Source organism: Astatotilapia calliptera, chromosome 17, assembly GCF_900246225.1.
Source record: "Astatotilapia calliptera chromosome 17, fAstCal1.2, whole genome shotgun sequence".
NCBI lineage: Eukaryota > Metazoa > Chordata > Actinopteri > Cichliformes > Cichlidae > Astatotilapia > Astatotilapia calliptera.
The window spans coordinates 12,487,115-12,505,837 of record NC_039318.1 but is presented as its reverse complement, the minus strand read 5'-3'; the positions used below and the strand labels follow the sequence as shown (position 1 = coordinate 12,505,837).

Genomic DNA, 18,723 nt, shown 5'->3' with positions numbered 1-18,723 from the left:
CCAATATTTCCCAGTCTCACAGACCCACTGGTGAAGGCCTCTTACTGTACATGTCTCAAGGTCATGCCTCAAGCAAAGAGGTGACAGAGCCTTTGCAGTCGTTGCTCCACAGTTTTCAAATCTACACAATCACACGAAAGCCGAAGTTCTGATAGGACTCTATGCAGTCCTCTGAAAAACTAAGTACTCTTCATGATTCAGTAGCTTGTAGAATCACCTTTGCAATAACTTGAAGCTACTGAAGAACTTTGGTTGACTGTTCACAACGTTGGTTCAGTTCATTGAGTTTTGGCAGGATGATGCATAACTCGGGTGTAGGTCTGGATGACCTTAATTGGACCTTTGCAACACCTTCATTCTTTTCTTTTTCATTCTGTTATAGATTTGCTGCTGTGTTTGACATCATTGTCTTGTAGCATGACTGAATTTGGGTAAAGCTTTAGCTGTCAGTCAGATGGCCTCATATTTGATTCTAAAATACTTTGGTATACAGCATCGTGCTTGACAGTTGGTATGAAGTGTTTGTGTTGATTATGTCGTGTTTGGGTTTTGCCAAACGTGGGGCTGTGCATTATGGCCAAACATTTCCACTTTGTTCTCATCTGTCCACAGGACATGGTTCCAGAAGTCTTGTGGTTTCCTCAGATGAACTCTGTAAAGCTAAGGTGTGTTTGCCGCTGTCTTTCTTAAGAGAAGAGGCTATCGCCACACTTGTTCAATCTTTTTGTGGCATCATGAACTGTCATGAACTTTGACATTTAACACCCTAATAGGGTTTTTTAAAGTCTGAGATGTAGCTCTTGGGGTTTTAAGCAATTTCTCTGGGCATTGCATGGCCTGACCTTAAGAGGAATTTATTGGGACGCCCATTCCTGGGAACATTGTGACATTTTGTTAACACACATACACACAAAATAGGCTGTTCTAGTGTTTCCCTTTGCTATTCTTCACCAGTCTAATAACCTACATACTGTTGTGTACAAAGATACCGTGGGTAGTGCTGAGTGTTTAGCCTTATTCCCAAAAGGGAACATAATGTAAGCCAACTGTACTTTGCATTTGTACTATTTAGGTCCTTAAAGCATGTATTTTTGATGATGTGAACATAAATTATGTATCCAAACAACCCCTTTAAAATAATAATGTTTCCCATCTACACACAGATTTTAGAACAACATCATATTATTGAGTGAGTTTTTCACACAATTATGCACAACAGGGAAAATGATGTATGTGGTATGATTCAGTCCACATGGAAAACACACACCCCTTTTTAAAGACTATTGTTTTGGAATAAAGATGCAAGTGTGGTGTCCTACTGTTGGAAAAAGTTACATTACTCTTGTTAGTGAAGTGACCCAACAAGAGCCATGCCACAGTCTATTTTAAGTACAACAGTGCATTGCTGGGGGGTTTTTTCAGGGGCATTCAGGATGTGGCGTTTGCTGGCACATTAGTTACCTGGTAGCGGACACACTTCAGCTGACTGAAGGTGAGGATGGCTCAAGCATTTGAATAATTCTAGGTAGGTGACAAGGTCAACTCTAGCACACAGAGATACCTTAGTTTGTGAGCATGGGAGCATTGCTGTGACATCTATATTTTTGTCATCAAGCACTTTCAACCTAAAATACAAGAAATGTAGTCCTGGACTCTCACTACAGTGCAGCTAATAAGACATCAATGTTTCTTTTAATTTAGCAGCACTGGTGTGTCCTGGATTGCCACTCCCATTACATTTTCCAGCACGTTTTTTCACATTTGTTCTCTGTCCTAGCTGTCACGTCATCTTTATTCTCCACTGTCCACAAAAATCAAAACAGCATTCAAACAAGACAAAGCCGGCCGGAAGCAACGTTCGAGCGTGCACAGACAGCACAAACTCCTACTTTCACACAGACTCAACCGTGCTTTGACAGGTTTCCTCAGCCCTGGTTTATTACAGGCCACTGCACAAGGAGAAAATATTACAGTTCTACTACTGCTAGGATCCAATCATTTTTCTCTTACTGCTGGTTTGTAATCATCAATTTCCCCTGCTGAGAGGGCGAGCGAGCGAGAAAGCGAGACAGAGACAAAGGAACAGGCAAGCGCAAGTAAATCTGACAAATGCAGGTAAAGTCAGGGAGAAAAGATCATTAAGAGGATGTAATTAAGGAAGGACGAAGGAAAAAGCCATCAACAAAACAAGTGAAAACATGGGAAAGTGGGAAAAAGAGAGAGAAAAGTAAGAACATTTTGAAGCCTGTATAATGAGGACATGGATAACTCCGACATGTCTTTCATCAATCCCCACAGACTCACTTTTTCACGACAATATCTCTTATCCCTCATCGGTGTTGTCACAGCAATATGTCCTTCTGAAGTTTATTTTTTTTAAAAAGAAAAAAAGAAGCTGAGTCACTGTTTTCCAAAAGGCCCCAGCACTACAGATGTCATCAAAAAGTCCAAGATTATCTCTTCTACAAGATACTGCAAAGCTACAGTCAGCTATCTGAACAGCAACATGGTTCTGTAAATATATTTTAATCTGCAGTGCTCGTTCAGGGCTGCTCTGCCCCATCAGCCAATTAAGATAAAGCTGCAAAAGGATAAGTGCAGCCTGGGAAACACTGTTAGATGCTGCAGGAGCACTGATTTCCAGGTGTTTATGTTGTGAGCTTCACAAAGTAAGAGGTAAATAAAAAAAGAAATCCCCCCCAAAAAAAGACAGACAGAAAGGTCAGAAATAATGGTGAGAAATTCTGCAGGCTGACAGCGATGTTTAGCTGCAGCTTTTGTGAACTGGCCAGCACTAGAGGAGGTAAATAGGATGATGGTATGTCTGGAAAAATGCACGCACGTCAAGGTCAGAAGTGCTTGTTAAGACTTGTTGTTAAGACTTACAAACCGTGCTACATAATGACGAACAGATGCGACAGCGGAGAACAGAAATGAACTTCCCATCGACAGCTGTGTCAAAAGTCATTCAACTTTCCTGTCATTCGTTAACACAAAGCCGCTTACATAACACTTCGTTATTCTTGTGGTTAAAGGCCACATGTGCTTATATTTTATATTTTATTTATATTTTATATATAAAAAATTGTCGGTGCCTGGACTTTCATGATGAGAACACTGATGTGCTTAATAGATCAGTTAAAGTAGGAGAATAAAGATGTGTAAATTTGAACCTTAATTCTGGTTTAATTTGACCAGTTTCTTTCCAGACAAACAGAATTAAATGCTAAATAACATCATAATTGAAGACAAGACACAACTTTTGATGAGTTTTGACATTATTCAGCAACATTTTTGGTCCTGTGGCAAAATCTTCTGACAATGGGGGGGAAAAGAATTTGTCCAGTCCTTTAAAACCTTTCTGAGAAGTGTGTAATCAAACTGTCAAGAAAGGTACAAATTGTTCTCAGCTCTGAGGTGAAGCCTGCAGTACACTACAGATGAGAGAGATGACGAGACACAAGTGAACGAAACAAGAGAACAGAAAAATAACACAACACTTTGGACCAAAGGCAGTTTGTAACTTTCCTCTGCATCACTGCCGCAGCCTGTCGTGCATTTATCGAGTGTACCTGTTATGTAGTCCCACAGCTGTTACACCCTTCGCCATTGTATTCATTTCTATTTCTTTTAATTTCACAGACTTTAATTGAAGTATTTTAAATAGGGTTTTTTTTAATACAGCCACTAAGCCTGTGTTAATTAGTACGAAGTTAATTTTATTGTTACAACTTAGATTTGCTAATTGTAGTGAACAAGTGACAAACTCCGGAGGATAAAATATCAAATTCAATTCAGTTTTATTTATAGCTCCAAATCACAACAGCAGTCACCTCAATGTGCTTTATATTTTAAGGTAAAGACCCGACAATAATACAGAGAAAACCCCAACAATCAATGTTGCCAAGTTCTTTGAACAAGCACTCGGCGACAGTGGGAAAGAACAACCTCCGGCAGGACCAGGGAGAGACAGCCGTCTGCCATGACTGGCCTAATTTGCAAGTATGCACGCATGTATGGTTCACCCCGTCAGTGTGTACATCCTGCTTTGCTGCCATTAGCTAAAAACGAGACTATCTGGTCAATTTCCTGGATTCTGCCATATAATGCTCACACACACAGAGCTGAGAAAAGAAGTCACATCATGACTCCAGCCTGAGATGTTACTTTGAATTAGCACTGCTGGTGTAACACTTGTGTATTACTCTGAAATGAATCTGCAGAGACAGAAAGCGCATTCTAGGATTATAAATGAAACGCAGTTACTGTACACCAAACACATCGTAGCGTTTTCACAATTACCTACACAGACTCAACTCACAGCAACAGCATATCTAAAAATGGACTTATATGCAACTTTAATAACCTTCAGATGATATGAGTATGACAGCTTCTGAACTTCAATATGTGCATATGATATTGGCACCGGGTTCGTTTCCTATCTCATCGCAGAACGTGACATTCCTCCTAACCAGTCAGTCGCAGGGGAATTGCATTTGTGTAGAAATCATGACGTGACTCCTCAAAATAACTACTTATGCGCTGTGTACATGTACGGTGATTTCTGTTGCTGCGCACGTGCGAGTCTAGAAATGAGTTCATAAGCAAAATGCAGCTTCATTAAATCCAAATTACCTCAGCTTCACAAAACAGGCATCCCTGTACTTATGGTCCCAACCCGATTTGTTCCTCTGAATAAACAATCCTCAACTTAAACAGGAATCCATCCAGTCACATTTCAGACTTCTTTTTTTGTCTCCTTTGGCTATGCTATGTAATGATGAACAGTATGTATACACGAGCAGAGAAATAAGTCATATACCGCGTAAGTATCTATCTCATTTCTCTTCTGCTTCTCCATGCTGCCATCTTATAAATGGCCTGGCCTCCAATAAGGATGTTTGGTCTACCTAACAGTAATAAAGATTCCCACACAGAGACACAAAGCAATCAATGCTGTTTTTTATGCCACTTAGGTTAGAAGTGAAGGTCTGTTTTCTGCTTTAAGCACTCATTATCAGACCAGTTTACCCTGTAATGACTTAACCTCAGACCGTAATTACTAATAACACTCCTTTCTCTCTCGCCGAAAAGTAATTTGCTGTGTAAGTCAATCAGTTAAAAGTTCCATTCTCAATGTATGTAAATAGAGAGTAGAAAGGAATTAACATCACCAGAACATGAGGTAATTTCTAGCCTAGAAATATAATGTATACATATTTTAAATCGTTAGCACATGTAGCAAGATAGCAGGTACCTATCCGTAAAAGTTAAAATTGAAAACTAAAATTGCATATTTAGAAGTTTGTTTGTTTTTTTGTAAAGGCAATCCCTTAATGTCTTCATATGGCTCAGATGTACGGTGGCCCTGAGAGGCAAAACAGACTGCAACTTAAGAAAACACCAGCAATAAGAAAAACGCTGCAAAGGCACACAAAACACAACAGAAATAGGAAACATGAAAACAGAAATAGGAAAAAGCTGATTTCCAAACGCACAAGAGAAGTGTTTCTGTGATCTTGCCTCCAGTATTGGGAAGTGTTTCTGGGGAGACAATACCCCGACGGACCAGTTGCAGGAACCCAAAACATGGTAGGCGTGTTTTATCATGATTCATATAATACTGATGACGGATTATTAGGCTAATAGTTAGACTAACACACTTACCTCTCATCTTTTCTTTCCTCACAAAACCAATAGATCCTCCACTTCTGTCTCCCAGCGCAGTTCTTAGCATATTTTGGTTCCTGCAACTGGTCCGTCGGGTTATTGTCTCCCCAGAAACACTTCCCTTGTGTTTTTTCCTATTTCCGTTGTGTTTTGTGTGCTTTTGCAACGTTTTTCTTACTGCTGGTGTTTTCTTAAGTTGTAGTCCGTTTGACTCTCAGGGCCACCGTACAGATGCAACTTTGCATGTTCACTTCTTTGAATATTCATGCATATATAAGAGATGCATACTAGCCACCCACGTCTGCTTCTGTGTCTCTACTCTAAATAAGTTGCAATATTGGACTAATTCGGCCATGCCTCAGCCATCCGTGTTTGAGCTGTTAACTGATTTTGGAAAATAGGAAGAAGAAGAAAAGTGAACTTTACAGTGGCAACATAGGCAACATGTTGTTCTGGTTTGTTCAGTCAGGCTAGTCACCTACTGTGTTGCCTGCTTATTTCACCGATATGTCTTCGAACACAGAAACAACACATCGTAGGGACATGCTAATAAGGTTAAAAACTTGAAAGCATGCACTGTTAACACATTCTAGACCAGGGGTCGGCAACTCCAGGCCTTGAGTAACGGTGTCCTGCAGGACTAGATGTGTCCTTAGTCAATTACAGCTGATTCAAATTGCTAAATGACCTCCTCAACATGTCTTGAAGTTCTCCAGAGGCCTGGTTATGAACTAACCATTTAATTCAGGTGTGCTGACCCAGGGTGATATCTAAAGTGCAGGACAACAGCACTTGAGGCCTGGAGTTGCCTACCCCTGTTCTAGACCGTCTGTTTCCTGTACTTCTTAAAGTAAAATATATAGAAACATTATCTGCAGGTACTTAAAGGCTTGGTAACCACAGGATTGTTATCTTTAACGTCAGCTCTAACAGACTGAAAACTGTGCGAACTGATTAGAAGAACCCAAATTGTGCTTTCAAACAAGTCTCATGTATACCTAATGGGCTCATGTACAGTTGTGTTTTGAATAGCATTAAGGAAGACTTCTTTTCAGTTGCAAACTTGCCAAGTGCAGCTTAGAGGACAAGATTTTATTTTCATTCAAACTGCTGTTCAGTGTATTTGCTGTAGCCAACAATGGGTAGAGACCCTGCCTGTGTCCTGCATTGAGTGGGCAGACCTTTTCCCCAAATAACACCCTTCCCTTAACACTCTGGGGAGAGCAAAAGCAGCTGGCTGCAAACTTTCATTAGTGAGAGCTGCAGAAAAAAGATGGCAAATATTTATCTTTGCACAGATTGCTGTGCAAGAACTGCACACAAAGCAATACTCTCCTTTCACGGAGTGCCACTGTGTGAGAACTGCGTAGGATGTGACTGGGTAGTCGGCGCTAGAGTCGGAGCGCCGTTGCTGAATATGTGAGAGTTGGTTTCTATGTGTGATTCCTCATATGTATGTGCGACTGTATTTTGGTGGGAGCTTCCATCAATGACAGTGTGTGTATTCACTTCCAAAAATGTGTGTGTGATAAATGCCCTACCTACGGCTTTGCAGGTCTTAGAGGCAGGGTCCATCTCATAACCTTCATAGCACTCACACTTGTAATCCCCTTTGTAGTTGATGCAGATCTGACTGCAGGCATCTGGGTTCTCACATTCGTCTATGTCTGCAGAGAGAAACATGGCACAAAGACATAAAGATCAAGACACACACAGTCCTATTTGTCTGGAGACTGAGACATAAAAGAGCTAATATTTTCTGTTTCTAGCATGTTAACAACCTTTCTCAGCAGGATCCTCACTTCAAAAAAAAAAAAGAGAGATCTTTTGTTGAGAAATTTGAATGTTGTAACACTAATATTTTTGAGAAACAGACTAACACTGTTTTAACTGGATAATAGAAATGATGTTAAACACGTTTGTATATGGAAACAGCTTAAACCAAATAAATTAGGAAAAATGGAAAATCTGACATTTCTGAACGCATTCAGGGTCATATTTAAAGCTACAGGTCAAGGTCCTCCAAGGTCAGCGTAACCAGAATCTGGGGACAAAGGGGATGAACCTCCCAATACTGGAGGCAAGATCACTGAAGTAGTTAAACAACTCCATGGTGGAAGGTCCCCAGGGTGGATGAGACTGGACTCGAGTTTGTAAGCCTCTGGATGTTCTGAACTGTTTCAACTGACATACCTCTGCAAAATTGGATAGAACTTGGGGAGAGTGCCTCTAGACTGCCCTCTAGGATGGTGGTTCCCCTCTTCAAGAAAGGGCACCAGAGGGTATGTTACAACTTCAGGGGGATCCGATTTTCTCAGCCTACCTAGGATGGTCTGTGCTGGGATACTGGAGAGGAGAGTCCATCCAGTAGTCGGCCCCTAACTTAAGGAGAAACAATGCAGCTTTTGTCCTGGTTGTGGAACACGGGACAAGCTCTGCATCCCATTAAGCATATTTAAGGGGACGTGGGATTTTGCTCAACTATTGTCTTATTAACTTAGAGAGGGCATTCAATGGCATTGCTTGCTGTGTCCGCAGGGGCTGCTTCTGGAGTATGTGGTATTAGCCCCTTTGTTAAGGGCTATCTGGTCCCTGTACAACTGTAATGAGAGCTTGAGTCACATAGCTAGCAGTAAGTTGAACTGATTCTCGGTTTCTAGAGCTGAACTTTGTTTCCGCATCATTTCACAAGCCATTTACAAGCAAAATAATCAGAAACCAAATGCTAACAATTCCAAAACTCCCATTTTCAGCGATCCCGGACAAGCCCCCTCTTGGTCCCCTAAAAAGGTCCAGTGGTTGAGGGAAAGTAACAAAGGTGTCCGGGTTGAAAAAAGGAGGCAGAGAGGCAAAATGATTACATTAACAGATTTTATTAATGTTTCTATTAATAACTAAACTAAAAGAGACAGACCAGCCACTATTACCTTTTGAAGAAAGAAAACAACAAAACTCAGGTGATCATCACTAAACTAAAAATAAGTCAAAGGGGGTTAGTACCAAAACACACTCCTCTCCACAGAGTAGGAGCAATAGACCACCATACTCACAGCTCACCAGCAACAACCCAACAAAGCTCTCTCTGGCCCTAGAGCTCAATTTTCTCTGGATTTAAGCATTCTTAATTGCTGATGGGAGTCAGCCGTACAAAAACGGTGGCACCAAAGGCAGGAGATATGGCAGGACACATCCAAACAAGAACGATTTCAGGAGGAGGTCCTGCTAGGGCTGTAACAATGGGTGGGCGGACCCATTAGGTAATCAGTGAAAATGTAATTAGTACTGAATAGGGAGTAGCAGTTTTTGTGAACTGATGTTTTGTTGTTTTGTTCTTCTGTACATCATTTATCTGTTTTTTATGGTGGAACACTTTCTGATCATCAGCATCCCAACATTTTACAAATGCCTCATCTTACATTCTGGACCTGGCAACCTCGCTAAGGAGACTGGTTGTTAAAATAACTTATTCATGCTCCCAAATCCAGAATGTCTGCATGCAACTAATAACTTGCAACATGCATAAAAGACAAGCTTTAGATGAGGCAGTTTACTCCAGAGTGCTAACCCCATTTTTTGCATTTAAGTTAGTTATCATACTACCGGTAGATTTTTGTCTCAACCGGGTAAAGCAAATGCAACTAATCTTAAACAGCAGTGTTTAATGAATCATGTTAATGTTTTCCTTGGACCTGAAAATGGCCATAGTTAAAAGTACCCTCGAACAAAACAACCACAGAATAGCACAGATAAAGTTCAGCTGATTAATGTCACTGCCCTTTGGTCGTGCTTCTCTGGACCAAGGTATGAGGAGCTCTGCTGCACTTTTTTTTCTCTTTACCTCCACACGTCTTTTTATCCAGGAGTTTGTAGCCAGAGGGGCAGTCACACTCATAACCAATTCTCTGGTCCTTGCAGATGTGGGAGCAGCCACCGTTGTTGTCTGCACACTCATTCAGGCCTGCAGAGACAGAGTGGCAGCAGAGGAAAGGGCAGGGATGGCAGAGAGGAAACAGTGAAAAATAAAACAAAGAGTTGAGTATTGTTCCAATAAATTCCAGCAGGTTTTTAGACAGAATAACTTTGGCAACACAAGAACAAGATGGACAGGAAGACAATCCCACGGGTTGGTCTGTATGGACAGTTTAAATCATCCTGCCAGTAAAGATATTTTTGTCCTGTCTGTATACATCAACAATTCAAGTTTGTGTGTGATTCTTGTGTGCTCTACTACCGGTAGTCTTAGCTAGTAGTTCCTGGAACGGATCCATTTTCCAACAGGAACCTTTGCTTATCCCAGGTGCTACTGCACTATATTGCCTATTGTAACACAAGCACGTGCTCTCCTTCATCCTCTAATCCAATTCTCTCCATTTCCTCTGGTTTTTTTTCCTTTTAACAGAACATATTGGACTGAGTCATCCTTCCTTTCCCTTTTGTATCAGTTTCTGTGCCTCCATTTATCCCTTTTTTTCTTTCAACTACCCTCCAGGGAGTGAAGAGGGATCTCTGCAGAAAGCTAAAGCTGGTACTTCATTACCGGTTTACATTAAAGATTTAAGCTTCAAGGCTACAGGTACTGCTGTGAGACTAAGACACTACTAGAGATAGAAAAAGAGAGGCAGCAAGACATTAAGGGAGACTCACAGGAAGAGGAAAAGAGTAGTATGGACTTTCACAGATTTGCATTTAATCAAAATTAGACTGGTAATTTATAGTAGAACGGAACAGCAACTGAGTATCAGCCTTATTTTAGTTTAAAATAAGGCAAAAACATGAAAACCTGCTTAAAGCAGTTTAAGCAGGTTGTAGCAGAAGCACTAGAAAACAAAAAACAAAGTATGTGGACACTCATATCCATATTTCTATTCTCTTGTAATGTTGTATAGTTTGTACTGAGGTTTAGTTAAAATCTTTGAAAATCACATAAACTATAATGACTATAGCATGGGTAAAACATGCAGGTGGCTGGCAGGAGGTTCTTTTCAGATACCAATAAACTCTTTCTTCATCTTAATTCTAGCGCCAGACAGACACTGAACTGTATGAGATGATGTCTGCAGCAATGTTGGAGTAAAATTCTTATATTTCTGTGTCTATACACATCGATTTATGGATGAATTTGTGGATCGATGTACATAGACACACATATACACAGAATGAGTGAGTAAGATTCAGAGTTTTACTAAATACCAAAAATAATCCGGCAATGTCATTCACAAATAAGATAAAGCTATATTACTGCTAATAAGTGATATTACTGTGTAGGCTCGGCTTAACTCAGCGCCATCTTCTTGGCTGTGATGTGTGCTAACTTCCAGTTCACAGATCATCATATTTAATTCTTATCATGGGAATCATGGCAGATTCTTCTCTCACCCCAACCGGTCGCGGCAGATGGCCGCCCCTCCCTGAGCCAGGTTCTGCCGGAGGTTTCTTCCAGTTTTCCTTCCCACTGTCGCCAAAGTGCTTGCTCGTAAGGGGTCATATGACTGTTGGGTTTTTATCTGTATGTATTATTTGTAGGGTCTACCTTACAATATAAAGCCTTGACTGTTGCTGTGATTTTGCGCCGTAAAAATAAAATCGAATTGAATATATCCATCAGCTGTGAGGTTAGAGGAGGATGCAAAGGCAGTGCGCACACATATAATTTTATACTGACACAACAGATGCCAGCCCACTCCAATTCAGAGAGGCTATGGGTCAAGTGCAGCGTCTCTTAATAACCTCAGACACTTTAACGTGTACATAAAGTAAAATCTCAGGCTTCAATTCCCTTTGTTTCATTAATTTGATACGATTCTATTAATAAGTATACTTTTCTCAGCCGCTTACATCTGATTGCGGATGAACTGCACTGCTTGTGGTGTCAAATGTGTGACCAAAGCTGAGGAAGCAGTAATTATCTGTGCTGTTTGGATAATCTCTGTGGATAATCTACGTTATGGGTAACATAGTCGTGTCACGCTCTCTCGGCTAAGATCGCACCGGAGGGCAGAGTCGTTTGGGTCTTTCATCATAACAAGGTAGTTGAGAAATATCCTGATTTACTCAGCCTTGATCAAATGAATCTCCTTTACATAGAGAAGAGTGACCACCCACATTTGAACAAGCTAATGTTCTCACATTAATGTGTGTGTGTGTAAAGAAACACGAAGAATCTTACCACACTCCACAGGTTCATCTGACCAGTCCTTGCAGTCTTTCACGTTATCGCACACCTTGCTGCTGTCGATACACTCCCCGTTCTTACAGCGGAACTTTTTGGGCCCGTCGCATTTTGTAACTGTAGTGAAGACATCAGATGACTTAAAAGCCTAGACTCTTAGCAAGTGTTTTAATCACATTGAGCACCAAATTAGTGTTTGGCAACACAATAATTCAACCCTACTGTGATGAAAGCCTCTGGCGCGTCAGATTTTGTAGAGTACAAGATTCTAATGCAGATACAGTAAATGTCAGCAAAGCAATGCTGTCGATGTTTCTTGTGGTCTGTGGAGATAATTAGCCCAAAGGTTGACTCTCTTGACTCTCAGTGAGAAGCTTTAGGCAAAGCTTGATCATTAAATTGCTTAGTTCTATAAATAAGACAGGCTACAGGGAGTTAAGTGGAGGTTAACAAATGTTTGTCGCTATTCTAATTAGGGAAGCTTACTGAGAAAGACATATCATATGTATGGTAACTAATAGTAAACACAAGCTCAAAAAAAGAGAAAGGCTTCATGGATAACATATGCATTATACGGTTTGAACTACAGATGAGCCAGAGGCAGCTGAGCTCCCATCAAAGAGGCCCTTTAACTCTCTTGAAAGTAGAAGCTAAATAAAATGTAGAAGAGTAGCAGATGTGACATCCAGTGCCTATTAAATGCACGAAGCAACTCAGCTGCTACATATCTGTTCTGTGCAAGTTATACGCAGCTGAGTTGTTACAGTAAATAAAAATATCGCTGTAGCTTCTTTGCAATTCTTTGAATCATCACCTCCGTCTTCGACCACTCAGGAGATTTAAGTGGAGGGAACACAGGGGAGATTTAAGGCAGTGGAGATTCACAGCCTCTTATCCTCCCATGCCTCTAAGCCTATCTTTTGGTGGACATTTTTCTGATTAAAGTTTCTCATGGGGCTGAACTCACCAGAGAGGCCAACTGTGCTACTCTTCGTTATAGCTCCTGTGAAGCTAGTTCAAAGTATTAAAGTTGTAATTGGCCACTTTTTTTTTTGAGTAAATGAAGTTAAAGAAAGGAGGCAGAAGCGAGAAGCAGAAGTCCTGAAAACATAAATTGAAACTTTAAATAAAATCTGGAATTTTGACTCTGCATTTAGAAGAAAAGCCAACATTATTGGGAGGAAAACAAAATAGAACAATATGTTCTTCTAATAATAATCGGGATGTTTGCTTGTTTCATGGCCGTCCTCCTTTTCCGTACTCGCGAGACGCTTACCGTTGACACAACCTGCTTCATCACTGTAGTCCGGACAGTCGTGAACTTTATTACACTGCTTGGTGCCGTGAATACAGGAGCCATCGCCACACTGGAACTCATCAGGTCTGCACGTAAGCAGTGCTGAGGAACACAAAACACACAGAGTTAAGAATTAGCTGAGTATTCCCATTAGTCTAATCCACGAAAAGACAATGATAAAGTTCCACAATGAAAATTCAGAGCATTTTAAATTGTTCACAAAGTCAAATTCAGCCCTTTTCCTCTCAAATTGCATTCCAGTATTCAGCTCTAATCTATCATACGCACCTCTTGATAGGGCATAAATCCTCATAAACTGCTATGCCGAAAAGAAAAGCATTCATGTATTCATCCAGCATCTGAAGCAAACCCACATCTAGTGACCTATTGAGAAGGTGTGTGCATGTAAATGTGCATATAGACATTTGTGCTTGCTCTAACGTGGAGGGACGGTTTATTTAACTCATTTGTCTTTTTAACTGGCTATTTAATTATTCATGTGTTGTGTTTTGGACTGGCTCCGCCAACGGAGCAGAGGCAGACATGATCAATGACTGTGGAGCCGATAAAAAACACACGGCAGACAATCTTCGCATCAGGAAATATGGTATTAACACAGCCACACACAACGGTTTGGGCACATTTGGGTTTTCGGGCTCACAGAGGCATTATTAAATGAGCAAAATTAAATGCAAGCTTGCAGCAGGACATGTGAATGCCAGGAAAAGGGGAAGCTGAGACATACTTTGAAACACTCAGACAAAAAATAAATAAAATAAAGACAAACAGATGTTCATGCTAAAGCCTGGACCATCGCAAAATGTGCCGATTCCTTCATCCAAATTATTGGGATGTTAGCTCAGCTAATAATGATAAATCCCCGGGATGAATAGTTATAATAATGGATTGCCATCTGCGGAAACGTTGACAGGACGGAAAGAAGGAAAGTTGCGATACGATGTGACCATTTCTCATTTCCATTAACCTTCTGTCACTCTGCTCACAGTCGCTTGTCTCGGTGTGTCCGCGAAGAAGCTCGAGGTTATTGAGACAGATGTTTCGAATAAGATGGCAAATGATACGTAAGGAGCGCGTGTGTGGGAATGAGCAGAGCCTGATGGAAACGAGGCGAACGAGGAAAGAACAAACTGGAGGTATAGTATGCAGTTATTGTCACAATCCTCATTTACACTGAAACGGTGCTAAGCTGTCTTCTATGTTCTCGTTTAAATTGCCATCCCTCCATTCTCTTCTGCTTAACCTTATCACGGTCGCTGTGGGGGCTTCAGCCTATCCCAGCTATCACGGGGTGAGATGCAGGGTACACCCAGGACAGATTCCCTTTTTTTTTTTGGTTAATAGAGAGATTTTTGGTCTATTTTTAAATGTTTTTTAGGCAGTTAGCAAACAGTTTGAAATGTTTTGGAAAAGATATCAGTTGGTAGCAAGGATATTTACGTTAATAATTTTAGGAAAATAGTCTGTTTTAATAAAATATACTCTAAGCTGTCGGCTGTTCTGTTTACATGTTTAGTGAATTTTATTTTCAGCTTCCAATTCTCCAAGCTAGCAGTTAATAACTCAGTGAATAATGCACTGAACTTCCAAACAAAGCCGGTGTTAGCATTAGCTAATCAAGTCAAAGCTCTCATTAAAACATGCTCAGGTCCAGTCAAAGAGACTAAAGTGGGTCTGATTGAAACACCAATATCAAGGTCATAGTTCTCAAACCAATACATGACATATCATCGTCCATGTTTGACTTTTATTTACATTTATGGCTGAGACAAGTCATGATTATACTCCGCTGTGGAGACATGAAGGGTTAGTAGTCATTTCCTGTTATATATATTTCCTTTAGGTCTTTTGTGGTGCATGCATAGTTGGTGCACACTCGTGTCAATTCTCCACAGACAACTCTGCACAATAACACGCACAGGCAGGCACACGGGCATCCTCAAAGATCGATGCTCAAAGTCTGATAATGAAATTTGTGTCATTCAGACCTGAGTGGATTTTAGCATACCTGCAGAAAGCAGATTCGAGGCTTTAGAGTGACGTTTCGACCATGTCACAGATTTAGACATTGTTGTCAAAATATAACCACATAAAAGTGGCCAATCGTGTAGTGCTTACCTACATAATTATTCCAATCTCGTAAAAGACGACTCCACAGACCCATGTAATTCTGTCTGGAGTGCAGCAGCCATTAATTTAAGGATAAGGAGGGTGTGTACTGTGATAAAGGGCAAGCCGTGATCTAAACACTGAAACAACATGTACTCTGTGATTTCTGCTTTATTTTTTGTACTAACACCTTATTATTGTGGGTGCATGTGTGTGTTAGAGCTTGCACCTGGCTGCGCGTGCGGCTGCGCACTGTGCTTGTATCATGTCTTATGTGTGAAGTTGCTGTCATCTCTCTAAGTGGTGTGTGGGCATGTGAAGAGGAGACCACATGGGGGTCACGCTTGATGAAGGACCTTCACCTTACACAGGCTCAGATGGGTTTGTCTCTTCTTGCACAGGTCACATGGTTGCATGGCAACACATTTGTGGATCGTCACGATAAAATTAGAATTGATCTTCCTTTAGTCATTTGGTGACACATTTGTCACACAGTCTTTGTTCAGAGCAGAGCCGGTCTTCAAAGCATAGTCCTCCAGTACATTTAAGCTGCTGCTCTACAAAACAACTGATTACTTTTTGATATCCATCCGTAACTTTCATTAAAGGCGATAGTTGGCATTAGCTTCATCCATTCATCCTAATTTCTAAAATTAATAAAACTGGATTCTTTAGGCTGATCAGTTACTTCACTACCACGCTCCTCAGACTGATCAGAGTTGAATTGTGCCCGTTGTTATGGAATAATCAAAGATAATTTAAAAAGATGTTTTGATTAAGGAGCATGCCAGTGGTGTGACTCGTTCCTATGTTTTCTAATTGCTTTGAACAACAATAAAGCGAACGGCACAGGGGGAGCACATGGTGGCAAAAAGAAAAAAGCTGACTTACGACAGTTTGCTTCATCTGATTTATCCTTGCAGTCGGGGTCGCCGTCACACTTCCAGTTCAAATGGACACACTCGCCGCTCCCGCACTGGAACTCGCTCACCAGACAGCGGGGTTTCTGGGGCTCCGTCCTCCGGCTGCAGCGCTCCATGGACTCGTCTGACTTGTCCTTGCAGTCGGGGTCGCCGTCACAGCTCCACAGGGCAGGGATGCACTCCGAGTCGTTGCAGCGGAATTCATGCTGCCCACAGGTGGGAGCCGAACATTTCTCCTCATCGCTGGCGTCCCCGCAGTCGTCGTCTCCGTCACACACAAAGATCGGTGCCACACATTTCCCGTTACGACACTGGAAGTCTTTGGAGGGGCAGGCCTTGCCATCTGCAGGAGGAAAAGTACATTAAATTATAATTGTATATGTATTTTATTTAATTCTCATTGATTATTATAACCTGTAATATTTAGCAAATTAATATCAGTCTAATAATTACAGAATATCTTTAGTAAATAGCCATTTTTCAAGTCATTAAGAAACATCCATTCAGAGTGGGAGTAGATCAGGGGAAATACGAGTTAAAGGACGGCTATAGTTCAACTTATCTCTGCATTTAATCAAACCCAATCAGAGGTGGGAATATGCACACCAATATGTCTTTTTACGCCTTCTCAACAGATGGTAGTAATGTTAATGTTAAAATTTAGAGTTAACAAGAAGAGAGTCGTTCCACAGTTTCCTTTTTAGCCCTGGAGCTTTTAGTGATTGGCAAGAATCAAAAGGAAAGATTGATCAAACTGTCGACAGTTGCGTGGCGCTGAAGAATACCAGCACAGCTTCCTTGAAAGTCTGACAAGACAAAATGCGGCAGGTGCAAGAACAAAGCGAAGGGATAAAGAACCAGGAAGAAAACATAAACTTGCCCTGTAGAAAAAGTATAAATGATGAAATATTTAAAAAACGTAAACACCACCTCAAGAGACTCCAAATACTTTCAACATATAAAGATGCTGCTGACCATGTATGGGACGAGGTCGAGGGCAGCAGAAGTCCAGCGTATATGGATGGCTGTATGATGAGCACAGCTGTAGAAATGTCACTCCTAGAGTGTGTGTGTGTTTATACATGTGTGTGAATGTTTGGACAGAAACACCTGTCAGGAATGAATATTCATGTCCATGTCTGCATTTAGATTTTTTCCAGGCTGGTAACTAAAGACCTGCGACGAAAAGTATGATGCCATTTCAGCTTTTAATGTGTTGTATTTCAGCGTGGATGTGGTTGTTCTGTTGGTGTTGTTTTATATTACTGTGCTTATGTTTCCTTTCAGCTGTGGCATTATCAAATTCCAGACAGGGTGGACAAATCAATTTGAATCATATAATCTCCTCAAAAAAAGGGGGGGAAAATCAAAACAAACCACTTCACTGATGCAACGCTCCTCTCTGGGCGACCGGCATAACTTCTTCATTTTCTCTCTCTCTTTTTTTTTTACCAACCCACACAGTACGCCAAAGGGACTCATTATGATAATAGGCTATCGGATTCCCTGTTAGCTATTACTACTAGCATGCTAATCATCCCCACTCAGATCTAAGTAATTAACATGAGCACAAAAACAACATCAGCAGTACCCCAGCAGAAAGTACGGTTGCGCAAGATGCATAAAGTTACAAACGGACTGTTTTCAAACTTTCTGCATCAACAGCGAGACACACTTTCTTTATGAACATTTCAAACAGATTTTTGCTAGATCCCCGAGGACGATTATGTGTTTCTAGTTAGATTAAACACCTTTTATGCTCTAAAGAGTCCATCATTATAGCAGAAGGCTTGGTCAGCCAGGTGTGTGGGATATAAACAGAAAGGCTGGGATAAGAAGCTTGTTAGTATGGTTCCCACTGGGAGACTGAATGACAAAAGACACAGTTGGCTCATAATAGTTCTTCCTTCTACTACAAAAATAAGTAGGCAGTTTTTTTTGTCTTAACACTATAATGAAGTTTAGGTTTTCCCTAGCATTTTTCCCTAGATGCTAAAGTGACATCAAAACAATAGAAGCTATTTTGTAAGGACTAATGAGTCGCAATATACACCCGCACCTAAAGTACACTGTGTATATGAGCTACCCCTTGTTTTTCTGTAAGTGCAAACATATCTGAAAATACAGTAAGGCAAACATTTAGTTTCTACAATTCTAAAAAGTTTGAAAATCAACATTTGGTTTTTGACCACCTTTATTCTTCAACATGACCTGAACTTTCTTGGGTAAATTTTACTTGTAATTCTTTAATTAGCCTTCAGGAACAGTTCTCCAGGCTTCTTGAAGGACATTCAAAGCTTCTCTGTGGAAGTTGGCTACCATTTGTTCTGTTCTCTGTCGAGATGATCAAACATTGCTTAAATCAGAGGCTCCCAAAGTGTGGGGCAGAGCCATTGCAGGGGGGGCGTGGTATGAAAAGAAAGAGAAAAAAAAGGATGCTTGGACGCTGTTGGCATAATTGACAGGTTTTTGACGGGGCTTCCACACAAACGCAAAGCAGGAGATGAAGCATCGCCAAATATGTTTCCAAACCAACT

The 18,723-nt window shown here is 40.9% G+C and overlaps 1 protein-coding gene across 5 annotated transcripts in view; it reads right to left on the bottom strand.

Annotated features, from left to right (window-relative positions):
- The window catches only part of lrp8 (low density lipoprotein receptor-related protein 8, apolipoprotein e receptor), a 169,498-nt gene that overhangs the window by 30,288 nt on the left and 120,487 nt on the right, over positions 1-18,723 (bottom strand). For all 5 annotated transcript variants that reach the window (XM_026146703.1, XM_026146706.1, XM_026146704.1 and 2 more), the window contains exons 5-9: positions 16,155-16,529; positions 13,116-13,238; positions 11,837-11,956; positions 9,509-9,628; positions 7,212-7,337 (exon numbers count right to left, since the gene is read on the bottom strand). In XM_026146703.1, coding sequence (XP_026002488.1) covers positions 7,212-7,337; positions 9,509-9,628; positions 11,837-11,956; positions 13,116-13,238; positions 16,155-16,529 — 864 coding nt within the window. The remainder of the gene's footprint in view (positions 1-7,211; positions 7,338-9,508; positions 9,629-11,836; positions 11,957-13,115; positions 13,239-16,154; positions 16,530-18,723) is intronic.